The 14,482-nt window shown below is 44.0% G+C and overlaps 1 protein-coding gene across 1 annotated transcript; it reads right to left on the bottom strand.

Moving 5' to 3' along the window:
• Positions 1 to 5,581: 5,581 nt before the first annotated feature.
• ccdc92ba (coiled-coil domain containing 92Ba) lies at positions 5,582 to 13,630 on the bottom strand (the record flags this gene model as incomplete). The annotated part of the gene is made up of 3 exons (XM_084558722.1): positions 13,490 to 13,630; positions 9,120 to 9,167; positions 5,582 to 6,300 (listed from the first exon to the last, which is right to left on the bottom strand). The coding sequence occupies exons 1-3, from the start codon at positions 13,620 to 13,622 to the stop codon at positions 5,582 to 5,584; spliced, it is 900 nt and encodes a 299-aa protein (XP_084414848.1). The 5' UTR covers positions 13,623 to 13,630.
• Between the last annotated feature and the right edge of the window lie 852 nt (positions 13,631 to 14,482).

Genomic DNA, 14,482 nt, shown 5'->3' with positions numbered 1-14,482 from the left:
GTACATGGTGAGGATCACACGTGGTTGTCTCCTCCCCTCCTCTTGACCTCTTTGCCTTTGCGTTGCACTTCCCCACCCCCTAAGCGTGGCGCTACGGAAAGCCACAGGCGTCAAATCATTGTCTCAAGCTTTGATTCCTAAATTGACAGTGTAGCTTTTCTTCTGTGCTGGGAGATACAATGGAAACAATGGTAGCTTTAGAATACAGGACACTGTTATCAACAACACAAATAGATTTGATTGACTTAACTGACAATTTAACCCAGATGTCATCAGCTCCTGTCACTCAGACACTGCATTTTAACCCCCTGCTGCTCCGTGACATGAGGCCTGGGCAAAACCATGAAAAAGTCAGTGTCTCCTTGCACATGCACAAAGTGTGTAGGGAGATTGTAAACCTGCTGTGTGGCATCAAAGGAAGGCACCACCCATCAATTAGGAAACACATGGTCCTCTGTTAAATTAACTAGACTGAGGCTTGCAATTTTGTGCATGATCCAGGGCTGTATGCCAAAATCTGAAATGTGAACATTTTAAATAGTCCTGTGGAGGGCAGTAATAGCATCAAGTAACATCAAGAAGCAACAATCTCTGAAGAAGATAAAGGTCTTAAAAATATATTTAGACAAAGAGCCACTCTTTAAAACAGGCCCAAAGATTAGGATTATTTAGTAATCCCACTTTATACACCCCATTTTATAGATTTGACCAAAACTGTCTGAAATGATAAATATTTGAAATTTAAGAGGGACAATCAGATATTTGAACCTGAAAGGATGCAGTAGTTGTTTTTAATTAGAATTGCTTGCAATATTGCTTGGAATAATTTCCAAGATTTTGTTGTCGGATAATTAGTCACATCATGCAGTATTCAGCGGCTCTGGGATAAATACTGTTTCTAATATTGCCATAATCACACTTTTATTTTGTGAACTCATATCTGCAAAGAGCAAAATAATAATCTTTAAGCATGAATTCACATCCATGCCTCCTAGAGTCCAAAACTCTTACTAGGATCCAGTGTCTGATACATTATTCCACACATTTTTACAATAATCTGTTTCTACACACATTAATTATGCTGACCTTAATGCTTTCAAACCGTAATTATAAAATGGTAAATTGTACATGTCCAAGGCACCGTTTGGAACTGATCCAGTCACAAGTGGGCTGCAGGTGTGGACACAACCAAGATGCACTGAATAATATTGGACATACGATTTCTCAGGCCACATTTAGAGGTGGTCTGAGTCACATGTGACCACAGTCTTTCAGCCTGAACAGGGCCTATTTGATTGGAATATTACTTTATGTCACATTCAATTTTATGCCGAACAGAATAATTAAAATAACATATATTTTGTCTTATAATGCACACTGTAGTCTTTGCTAGTGCACACACTCAGTTCCATATATGTTTGGACACTGACAGTTGTTGTAGCTGTGGGGCATATGGAAGTTGCATTTACATAATGAATATGGGCACGGTGTATAAAACGGTTCCTCAAAGCTGCACTTTAAGCCCATTTTCACAATATATCTAACTTGAATGTGTTTAGATAAACAGCTAAAATATTCATTCATTCATCTTCTGTAACCGCTTGTTCCTGTGAAGGGTCGCGGGGTCAGCTGGAGCCTATCCCAGGAGAGAACCCACACAGACACAGGGAGAACATGCAAACTTACACAGAAACTCCACACAGAAAGGCCCAGTCAGTGCATGGATTTGAACCCAGGACCTTCTCACTGTGAGGCATCAGTGCTAACCATATATAAAATTAAATGTATGTTCCTATGTAAGACTCAAACCACGTGGGTTTTGGACAGTGATAGTAAATACATTTTTGTACGCTTTGTTCCTGTGAAATAATTGAATCACTTACAAAAACTCTCTGGGAAACTTAAAAACAAACCAAACAGCCGATTACACAATCCTCCATTTTATTCCAGTTATGTGTACAGTAGATCGCTGTAGGAAGCTAACACAGTATATGCGGTAATCAGTCAACCAAAGCCGTACTCCGACCCGGAGCGACATCCGTCTGCTTTCCATGTTTGGTACCACACAGCATTATTGCTAGAAACCACATGACATGTCAAACAAGAGTTGCCACATACAGTCTGGGGAAATGTTTCTCTAAAATGCAAAATAAACTTCTTCAAACCAGGACTGGAAAAATGGAAGACATTCTCTGTAGGTGTGAGTAAATTGTTGTCACTTTTTAAAGTAGCCATGTTTGTATGAAGTGAGATGTGAGATGTGGTATGCGCTAAAATGTAGAAAAAGGAAACAAGGTGGTAAAGATTCACTCGCTTTAGCTGAAATAATAAGACATCTTCATTTAAGGCGTCACATCATTCGTCTTCGTGTTTATTCTAGTGGTGGGCCTCTTTGGCAGTTTCCCTCAAAGCAGACAAACAAGTCTCTGAGTTGCACACAGCAGTCAGTCTTTTGAGTCTTTGTCAAATAAATCATTGTAAATAAAAGTATGGTTCATCTACTGTATGTCAAAGGATGCTAAACTGATTGATGGAAGGTGGACGGAGAGTTTAATCTACCCGCCGCTGCTTCATTTTGGATGACAGGTGGAGTGATGAAGGCTAACAGTCTAAAGTTGAGGTTTCCTGTTGGAGGGGAAAAAAACTGTCTCATAAAACTCAAGGAAGAATAGTGCACACGGTCATGCTAATGGCTTACCATCTAGGAGGTGAACGAAAGCCCTCGTCACATTTGCATTTTTGCTCAAAGACAAGTTCATCTTCAGCCAGACAGTCCCAGGTGGCGGCATAACAAAATGCCCATTTGCTCGATGCTGCTTCACATGCAGCTCTTCTCTGAATCCTTTACACGGATTTGCCTCTAATAAACTGTAGCATAACAATAAGTGACAATCAAAACTGTAAAACGAAGCGATCCATCGGGGCGGTTCAGAAAAATACCAAGCGAAACGTAGCTCAACGGTTACAAAATACAAAGTTAAACAATCATAAAATCTATTTTAAACGCCTCCAGTGTCCCTAAACCAGCTCACAAGACCTACTAATAGTATATAAATATATTGATATATTGCTTTACTGGTGACATACTCCTAAAACATGATGCTAGAGTAGCCGTGGAAGGCAAGAAAAGCCTCAACTAACCACTATTGAAGAAGGCTCACGTCAAAGATACTGATTGCAGTCACTGATGCTCAGTTAAGTCATGGCTCAAGTAACGACCGACTCACACAGCTTTGAAAACGACACAGAGGTTGACACAGAGAAAACTCATAAAAGTGTTCCTTATGCCCAAGGACTTGTTTTCACGCTGCCTCTTTGCATTTCTTACATCCTCTATCATAAGGCAATAATTACAGTGGGGTCTTGAATGGGCAACAATGAATTCATAATGGACGCTGATATACGCAGGAAATAGCATAAAATGTAGTTCCTACTTTAAGGAGGAATCAGTTAAAGTCTTAATTTGATCTTTTTCTGTTTCTTCTTACACCAGGTGCCACCACGTGCATGCGTTTTGATAACTTGTCTCCTTGTCCTTCACAGTAAGGTCACCCTGTCTGTGTGCATTTTGAATGGGAAGTCGTAAAATGTGAGCGCATCATTCCTTAAACCCTTCACCCCGTGCATTAGTTGAAGGCGTACCAAAAGCCTACAGTCACGTTATTGTTTGTCCGTTTGTCCGTTTTTTTTTTTTTTCCTGAGGCAAAATCAAACCCCCAACACGACAACCTCTAACACAAACAAGCTGTAGTGGCAGAAGCCGTCTTCGCGCGCGTGTGTGTTCAGTACACAAACCACACCTGAGTAAAACGTGGTCCAACGAGTCGGAACTGATTATCACCTGAATGTGGCCTGTTTATACAAAGCAGTCGCTGCGAAGGGAGTCAGCGTGTCATTTAGTAAAACGGACGGACTAAAGATTGTGTAGTTTGTGTGCGTGGGTGGCTGGTTGGCTAACACCGCCGCTGTCTGACTCTGCACAGGACAGGCACTGATAAAAGTTCATCTTTGAGGAAGTAATTTAAATTTAACGTAGTATGATAAGGTGCGATGCTTTTTAATAATAATGTGAGTGATATGTATTTATAATTCTGACGTCCTGTTTGTATATTTTGCATTTCCCTTTTGAAAATTTGTCCGCATGTTTTATTTTTGAAGGACGATGCTATATGACATTACAGTATATTACATTATGGACACCTAAGCAATAAATGTAGGTTTTGAATCCATGGTTAACTCATAGACCTGTTTCACAGCAGACATTTTGACTAGTTTTAACTTCATCTGTCCAAAGTCACAATTAACAACACAGTACATATAATCAAAAGACGTTTAAAAAAAGGCAACTGGACTTGTAGACTTTTATTTACTCAGATGAGTGGTGAAACGTCTTCTCCAAAAACTCTACAAGTCCAGTTGCCTTTTTTAAAGCACCTTTTGGATATACCATGACCTGGATGACTAAGAACCTTCACAGACAGAGTACGCTATATTTTATATGCACTACTTTTGTTTGGATTCCCGGATTTTGGTGCAAATTTACCCTAAATAAACCCCACGATAGAAAGTCAAGGTCCGTAGCATGAATGTTGCTTTTAGCTACAAATATCCCACAGTGCAATGAGCCACATTTTCTGAGAAAACGATAGCTACAGCTATGAGTCACACAAAACGGGGACAATGGAGTTTAGTAAATGTCAGAAAAGTGAGATCACTGCTTGATTACAGAGTAATCCGTTACTGAGTGAGCAATGGAGTTGTTTCGGACACAGTCTCACCAATACATTCAGATATGTTATATGTTAAACATCATTTGCTGTGAAAAAGGTCTAATCATTGTTCCTACAGTCAGTTAGAAACTTGATAAGCGTGTTTCCCGCTGGCACTGATCTCTTTTGTTGAGTTTAGGTGTTTAAAAGATAAAATGTTAAAGAATAATGTGTAAAAAATGATTCTGATACATAGATCTATAACGCAACCGTTTTGTGTTCAGCGGTAGCGGATTTAAAGGAAACTGTTTCTAAGCTTAACAAAGTGAGGGAAATGTATTTCATTACGATCAGTATTTTTTCAGAAGCGCCCACCACCTCAGATATTTTCAGCTGTTACTCAGTCAGAGGACACACAAACGTTTGGCCACATGGAGGAGTTGGGAGGTGGGTGGGTGGTTGGGGAGGGGGGGTACGTTTGGCCTTGAAAGGTCACAGTTGGCTGGGTCGCACAACCGGGCATGGAGTCCTCTTTAAATGGCGGCTACCGTGGTCAAACCCATCGTCGCCGTAAATCAAAAAGGGGGTTACTTTAAAACAAGGCCCCACAGTATACAGAGCGTCTGACAGCAGTGTAAACAGATCCTTCTCATTTCTGACTTAAAGTGACACTAACTGACGGTTGCTTTGCACATTATCTAAGGTTATATCAAAGTCCATATATAAAAAAGTGTCTATAGTAAGTGTGATATAATTAAATAGCTAAAACCGGCCGCAGTATCAATTCAGTCAAGGTGCAGAACAACAGTTAACAGCATTAACAGCCTGACAGAAGATAATGATACGGTATTAAACTCATGTCACAGTATTTCCTAATCTGCCTTGGTCTCAGCAGCAGGGGGAGCTGCAGCTGAAGACATCAGTCTGGCTGCTTCATCCTGGGGCTCCATCGGCCCCTCCCCACCTCCCTCCTCCTCATCTTCCTTCTCCAGGCCCAGTGGAGGTTGTCTTTGTGCCACAGTGTGCCTGGAGCGGGCTCTGTGCCTTCGGGGGTGGAGGAAGAGAGCCGGGTCCGGCATGGCCGTGGGCTCGGCGGGGCCCATCACTTTCTCTATCGGCACGCACTCTCGGGCACGCTCCACCCTCGAGGCCGCCCTGACGCTCTTGCGCTTGGGTTTAACCACAGGAGAGGAAGGGGAGGCTCCTGAAAGCATCTGTGGAGAAGCAGAGTTCTGCTCGGCAACATACTGGGGCCCCTGACTGTTGGCCCTGGCGAGGAGTCCCTGCCTCTGCTGCATCCGCTGGTGGTGCAGTTTCTGCCTGGCAGCGTGCAGCTGGAAGGAGAGGTATGCTGCCGCCTCCGTTTGCTTCTGCAGCTCCGTGTTGAGGATGGTTGAACAGTGACTGCGGCGTTTAAGCTCCTCGAGAAAATGGCGCTCCTTTTCTTTGAGATTGGCCCTGAGGGCTCCAACCAAAGACCCTTTGTGAACCAGCTCCTTACGTAGCTCTCCTAAGGTGCACTCCCGCTCTGCAAGACGGTTTTCCACCTCCTGACAGCGGGCCTCCAGCAGCTCCTCCTCCTCCTGCAAATCTGCAACACAGAAAAAGAATATACACACTAACTACGTGTCTAATACAAAGGATGTACTATGTACAAATTAATTTATAACCACAGATGAACAGAATATATGATCGTCCAGATCTAGTTAACACATCGTCCAATTTACCAAAACCTCTGATGTGGATAATCCACTACAGAGAAAACGATATAGTGATTTTAAAGCTGGTCCAGGCCGCTGATGGAAGTGACGCTCACATATGAGAAGACTAATCTCCGTCCCACCCCTAACTGACAGGCTGCATAAGTGCTGAGGTGATCATGTTTTTGGGATTTCCTTGATGCACGTTTGTGACGTCCACGTGATGCACTGGGAGGTAACGTGTGTGGACTTGGTGCAGCCAGGAATCCCAGAATGCATTTCATGGTCGTCATCAAATACACTGCCGTTCCAGTTACAGAATGACCGTCCTGCGTCCTCACGTCCTCCAGAGTCTATGCTTCAGAATACCAAGAATCCAAGTCTGACGTTTGCGTACTTGGTATTAATAAACGTCCTCTCTCTCTCTCTCTCTTTCAGGACAGCTGCCTCCATGTTGGCTCTTTTTCAGTTTACCTTCCACCTTTTCACACATAGCTACCATTAACTTCCACCCATCCATGCACGCTGTACGTGACTAATACCCTGCACTGTTACTCGTCACTGTAAATTCTGGTTGTTATAAATAACTTAATTGGCAAAAATGATATTACTTGTGTGTGTAGCGTCCTCTTCCCCTAATCAACTTGAGCCGTTCCTGGCAATATAAACCTTTGAGACTGGCTTTTGATCACAGCCAATAACACATGCAAAAAACACAGAGTTTGCAGATCTTCTAATATTTAATGAATTAAAACTCAAATAACGCTGTGGATTGCGGCGTCGCATTGTTTTGTTTTGACGTTAACCGTTCGGTCTATATCGGGGGGATAGCATTCAGATTACCACGCTGTTTGTTATTTTTAATGTCAGCCTTTCCCCTGCTGTCAGCTCCTCCTGTCATCCAAGGGCCCGGCTGCCAAGGCTGACTGATGCTCACGTGAAGTATTTATGTGCAGTGAGCGGAGCAAAGAGAGGAAGAGGAAAGCGCACAGTACGGATCAGTTGGAGAGGATTTTTAGAGTTAAAACCTGTGCCTCAGCGTTTACGCCTCAGCACCGAGGCACAGCCAACGCTGCGCCACAAACCGTTGTATATTCTACAGCAAATAAAAAAAAGAAGAAGCAAGTCCTCGCAATTCAGCGCAGAAAAGAAAACGATTCTAGCAGCGACAGAGGATTATTCCCAACAGAGCTGCAAACTTAAAGCCTTAAGGCCAAACAGAACCTCTCCGCCAAGGTCAGGATTAACACGGTATCCTGCTTATTGTTCTTCCTTCTTGTTTTTTTTTTTTTTTTTGCCTCTGTAGACAACCTTTGTGCTCTTTCATTCCTGTGAAATTCCCTGGAGTAGAGGGAGCTATGGATGAAAAGCCCTGAGTCAGTGCAGTAACCTCCGGGCGAACCGGAGGAGAAGGAGATTACATCCACGGAGGCCGGCACCGACCCTTCTGCACGTAGTCTGGCTTTGTGAGCAGGAGAATCCTACTGGGAGGTTTGGTAAGTCCTGGAGGTGAAAATGTAATAAAGCTTGGTCTTTATATCAGACTTCAGTGTAATAAACCGAAAAAAGTTTTGTGTATGAGGTTAAAGATGCTGCATCTGATTACGTCCATCCATTTGGTCCATTTCGCATTTTAATCTGATATTCTTTTATCCCTTTTGTTCCTTACATTTCCAATCCTTTCTCTCTGCCAGGATGGATCCTCTGTGGGCCGATACGTATCAGGTTTTCTGTCGCCCATCACCACACCCGGGCTGAGCTCATATGCTAACTATAGACTACTTAATGCGATCTTCATATCCCTCCATACCGCTCTCCCCTCCTGCGTTGTCTGCATCTGACCGCATTCTGCCGCCTCGTCTTTTTCCCCTAATCGCCCTGCCTCTCTTTACCTCTCCCCTTCCTCCACCTCTTCCTCTCCCTTTTCCTACATCTCTCTCTCGTTATCAGCAGAGTCTGTAAGTGGACACCCCCACCGGGACCTCGAGGAAAAACGAGAGCAGGAAAAAAAAAAAAACAGAGGATGGATCAATTTGTCAGGCTGGGAGGAGAACGGAGGGCCTGTGCTTGTATTGATGGATCGGGGGATAACCTGGAAAAGGAGATGGGATCTAATGGCTGAGTAATGCAGCCAAGCATAACACCCCCCCCTCTTAACTCTCGACAGGCACACACTCATTTTGACTGCTCTTTCTTCCTCTAGTGTGTCTCTAATCTGCTCTGACAAAATGGTGGCGAACTCCGCGTCCCGCTGCTGCGAACGTCCGTCAGTCTAAAATGTTCCAGCATGTTTTTCCAACAACTGCGATCATCTTCATCCTCCACATAGGTGTTTTTTTCGCACAGGAAAATTGCGTGAAAAAAAAATAAAAATAAAAAAACACATGCAGGGAAACGCAGATGCACCTTGCACTCATGATCGGGCCTGTGTTTGGCACATGAGACTTCCCCACCGAGTGATGAGATGATGGGAGTGAGAGATAGGGAGGCGTGGGTGAGAAGAGGGAGGAGGGTGGCTGACAGAGATCTGTCCCCTGGGGGATGGGAGGGTGGAAGGACGGAGGGATGCAGGCGCAGGGAGATGGTCGACTGGGGGTTGAGGTTGAGTGCGGTGAGGACAAACGAGATCAGGGTGATGTAAACACGCGTCCGTCTTTGTGTCTCCAAACCGAAGGAAAACGACAAAAAATGAGGGAGACACAAGACATACCTATTTGGCTTCTTCCTGGAGGCTTCACCTTCAGTTCGCTTGTCAACTCTGAAAAACACACAAAGAGAGGCGTTAATGAGACGGAGATCAGACAGTTACAGGTTAAATATAGACGCCCAAGTGTCCTATCAAAGCTTCACTCTGACGGTTTTCTGTTTGCAGATGCTGGTTAACATAACAGATGCTCACTGCGGTTTCTAGCACATTTTTCAGAGAGCCCATGCATAATTCATGGAACAAAATCTGAAACTTTACATCAAAGACCGCGTCCCAGAGACATGATGTCCTGCTACAGTTTGGAAGAATAAAATATGTCTTTACTGTAGCTGCATTAGCATCGCGAGCCCTTCTCCCTGAAATCAATATGCGTATAAATAAAAACTAATGGCTAGGCAATCTGGATCGGGAGGAAGACAAACTGCTCCACATTTAGCAATGTAAAGACATCTGATGGCGCCAAGTAGCACGATTTTGGGCTTCATTCCTGAGTATCAGAGAAATATCTGAGAATCATTAAAGTTTCACAAGTGTTTCAATTATGAAAGGACCTGTAGCAACACTGTGACGGCCTTCGATCTATTTCACTTGCAGCATAAGCTCGTCCGTCTGAATTCTGGACGACAAAACTGTTTAAATCAAAGATGTTTCACTTTTAGCAGACTGGGAATCGGCGACACTGATACGACATCACGTGCTATTACGTATCGGACATTGACATTTTTAGATGGATCAGTCGGAGGTCATTCGGGAGATGGCGCATCAGGCCGGTAATTGGTGTCCAGTCATTTGTGGCATTAGACTCCCATTTCAGCAGACTGAATGCGTGGGCAGACGGCCGGTGGTGTCTGGCCTGTCAGTTATCCTGATGGACATTCAAAGTTGCCCGACGGCAGCAGGGGAAATCTCTGACACTCAGCTTATTCAGCTCTCATATCAGCATCAGCACAGGGACGGCGGTTTGTGTAGCTGTGATTCATTTGGTTTTCCCGGAACTAGAAACGATTCAGTCACACAGTTTTAAAACTGTAAGTCTCGACTAAACTATATGCATTGATATTTACTGCTTTTAATTTCATAAGCAAACCTGTGAATATATTATTGGATATGTCAATCAAATTATGAGCATTGAAGGTTATTTTCTTAAGGGATAATATTTGCAGTGTACGACGGTGATTTAGATTAATATCTAGACAACACATGGCCTTCTTCTCCTCTTGCACACTGTGTCACACCCTTTCTCCTTCCCTCTGCAGTCAGCATAACACGCCCACCCATGCAGCTGGCATGAAGAGAGGAAGACAAGAGGGGGGCGGCAAGGGGAGGAAAAAGACAGCAGCAAAGGAAGGAGGAGAGGAAAAGAATGAATGAAGGAAAAACAAACTCTTTGCTGGTTTAAAGAGCGACGGCCGAATGCGTGAGTCTCTGAGAGGTCTCGTTTCGCCGGAAGCATTTACGAATTAATTTAAGCCGATCGTAAGAAAGATTTCTTAAAACAAAAGTCAAACAATGAAAACGAGGGACTCAGCACGTTGCAACATCCAGCACGCGTAACGCTTTGTAGGTCAGGCTTATCTCCTGCAGCCAAACTGAGCATTCAAGGTTTTTTTGTTTCGCAAGATTCAACCTTGAACGTTGCACAGATATCTTGAAGGGCAAACACACCAACACATAAACACACACGACTGATTTCTTCAACAACACATTATAGCAGGGAAAAACAGAAGACTGAAAATTGATCCAGTGCCTTTATGCTGATGGGAAAAGTCCCCGAAGAGGTCAGGAGTACAAAGGCAGAACTAATATGCACGGCGACATCATCAGCTCAACCTTGTACCCTTCCAGGATAAATATTACAGAGCTGGCAAGGACTACTATCACACCTGCTAACAGCATTAGCCTCTCCACCCCCAGCTTCACAGCCACTATTCTTTTATATTTCTGCATCAAAAACAATCCAGACAGAACCACTGAAAGTCGTACAAGTTGATGCATGAAATGAAAGATATTCAAAGATGTTCGCGATAGCTGCCAAGTGTTAAGTTCAGGGTTTTAATTTGTTTTTGAGGGAGAGGATACCAACAACTGCAACTTGTTCGTGTTTGCCTCATAAAAGCTTCTAATAAAATGAAGTTTTGCCGTGGCTGTTTCAGTTGAGTTGGGCTCAGACCACAGGAGTTCACCCCTCGTGAGAAACCAGGTGCAGCCCTTGCTCAGTGCCGAGGTTCGGCTCAGCTTATTTAGCAATGCCAGATGTTTAGAGATCCCTTCTTAAACCTCTTGAACTACTCAAGCACCCACTGGGCCCCAGTGTCCAGACTAAATGATTCTGTGGGTTTGAGAGACCAGACCAACATTTGAATAATAAGCAGCACAGACAAAAAAAAAAGACCCCTCTCACAAGAATTAAGACTGGAAACGATACGTACTAGTGACCATTTGATCTTACTCTGCTTTAAAAAGACATGAAAACTTAATTTATGACAGCTTTTCCTCTCTAGCACGAGAAAACCATAAGTAGCTTTAAAGACGCTCATCAGGAAGAGTTGTTGCTGGTCTCGTGTGTGTTTTCGTGAGTGTGGCGCAATAATGTCCCAGCGTATGCAATCCCTCAGAAACCTCAGAGGAATGTGGAAATTAAAGGCTGAGCTATGGGCAGGAAAAAAAAATAAAGCTACAGAGAGCAGAGTTGTGACACAAGCTGCTGCAGGAAGATGATCTATTTGCATATACGAGTTCTCAGGAAGAAATACACAGCGCTTGTTGCCGTAAAGACTAATTTTTATGAAACAAACTGTTGTTTTGGTGCGGCCGACCCTTCGGAAAAGGAAGCAGTTTGTTTCATAAACGTGATTTTCAGAGGGTATGAACGTAGCTGCAGCGCCTCTTGGACCAAAAACTGTAAACAATCTGTGAAAGCACGTGGGCCGCCATCTGCATTTGCAGTTGCAGTGGGGGGGGGGGACTCCACAGAAAGAGAAAAGAAGGGAAGTAAATAGGTGCGAATACCCTCTATCCCCTTCTGTCTACCCGTCCACACACAGCTGCACTGACCAGATGTGCGGCAGAATTACAAAACTGCGGAGGGGGTCGTTTTCAACACAACTGGTCACGCTGGATCGCAGCCAGTTCTCCCTCTCTCTTTCATACACACTCACACACAAACACACAAAAACCCTCCCCCCTTGCTCTCCCATTGTATTTGTTCACCACAATCCTCTTCATATGGATTACTAAAGCTATAAAATCTCTGGATTAACAATGATGGATATGTCTGCGTATTGCCATCTCGCCGAGCATGAACTGTGTGTCTGCCAGCAAACAGATAATGAGTGTTTCTATTAAAGAATCTGTTCACGCACCAACATAATGGGATTCCCATCCAGGGGCTGTTTATTTTAGATTTATTAACAGGTTCAGGTGAGAACGAGAGGAGAAAACCGCTCCAGGGAATGAATGAAATGAAACAGGAACCTCCTGACAAAGGCTGCTAACTCCACTGTGCATGCATGCCTGTGTGTGTGTATGCGTGTGTTCATACGCACTTGCATGCTTGATTAAATGGAAGACATATCCATTAGGCCTCGGACAGGAAATGATGCAATCTACAGGAATTGAGGCATGACATCACCATGAAGCCATTGTCTGGCACTGACTGGTGCACACACACACACACACACATACGTTAGATGAACAATGAGGACTGAGCACACACACGAATGAAAGTGACGACTGCTCCGCATGCTGTTAGAGAGTCACAAAAGCGGCTTATGTCCCCTTCGAAATGAAATAAAAATAGAAAGTGGAGTAGTTAAAATAAGCTTCTACTTTAAGCTCAACCTGGATGGAATCGGTGAAATATCTACGTGCATGTGCAGGCTTTATGGATTATTCTAAAGTAATAAAGTACGCTTAAAAAAAAAAAGGCAACCGTGTTCTTTCCAACAAGCCATTAAGCCCGTTATTCAAAATCCTAGTAAATCCTTTCGCTGAGGGTCAACGAGAGGGGTCCATGCTGACTAAGAAAAAAAACAAACAGCTACAGCAGCTGAAATGAAAAGCGATGCTAAAAGAAGATTAGCCAAAGGGTTCTTGAAATAATAAATCATTCATCGACAGAACATTTAAGTATTCATCAATGAATCCTTTCATGTGGTTTGTCTGGTTCTGACCTACATGAGAATTTGCTGTCTTCATTAAAAAAGACAATAGATTAAACATCCTTAAACCATTTGAATAGTCTCTAAAACTATCGATAAACTACAGTAGTCAGTTGCAGGAAGTCAGAAAGTCCCTTCTTCTAAATCTCTCTGGGTTTTGATAACTCCATATTTTATTCGTACTGTCAGTTTCCCGGCAGCGTGTCGCCTCACCTGTGCATCGTTTCTGCAGGGACAGGATCTCCAGGTGGAGGCCGTGGAGCAAAGTGAGGTGCTCCTGCCTGAGGAACACCACGCTCCTCTCCACGCTCTCTATCTGCCGGGACAGGCTGCTCTCATCACCCATCGCTGAGTCTAGAGACACAGAGGGAAGAAATCAGAGGGATGGCACTGAGGGACTCTGTTTTACTCCACCAGCATCCACCTATCTCCAAGAGACGGCCTTTTTGCAACTCCACGTCACACTGTGAAGCTTGAGATCCAGCTGCTGAATGCAACTTCCTCGTTGATATGAATTGAGGTCATATGAGAGCTATAAATAAGGTATTGATGGCCAGAGAAATCAGCAGGAATTGGTGGAAAACACGTGAATCTTGTTAATATTTAACCAGAGATACATCATAGGCATGCTTGGCACTGAGTAAAAAGTCTCTGCCTACCTTTAAATGGATGTTAAGTAGCAAAATTTAAGAAATATAATGTGCAAGCTTTATAAAAACGTCCTCCGATCTGTGCATGCTGGCCTCCAGAGGTGCTGGTCCAAATCCTGACGGCTGCGGCATTCACCCAGAGACATCTTATCTGAGGCGTTAAAGTGCTTCTCAGCAGCATGTGACGCCGTTTGATGAGAGGAGGACGAGGCTGGACGGCTGCGGAAAAATGCAAAACCGCCGCCGTGCATGGCACCCGCTGTCCTCTGTCGAAAACCGCTCCTCGTCGAGCATCAGCTGGTTTTCAAAATCCGTCGACGTCGAAAGTGCGCAGTCCGTTTTTTTTTATTTTTTATTCATTCATTTTTTTTATTTTTTTTTTAAGGTGCGCACGTTTCACTCCTCGCCCACCGGCCGAGACACCGAGCTGCCGGACGAGCTGGGGTGATGATAAAAACAAGCCACCGCGATCAGAACACGCGAGAGCATCGTACGACGGAGTCGGTGTGACAGCTGATTGGAGGGAGCGAGCAGCCCATCACGGCCGCACGCCGAC

Source organism: Chelon labrosus (genome assembly GCF_963514085.1).
Source record: "Chelon labrosus genome assembly, chromosome: 13".
NCBI lineage: Eukaryota > Metazoa > Chordata > Actinopteri > Mugiliformes > Mugilidae > Chelon > Chelon labrosus.
The sequence above is the reverse complement of the archived record's forward strand: the minus strand, read 5'-3'. Positions and strand labels throughout refer to the sequence as shown.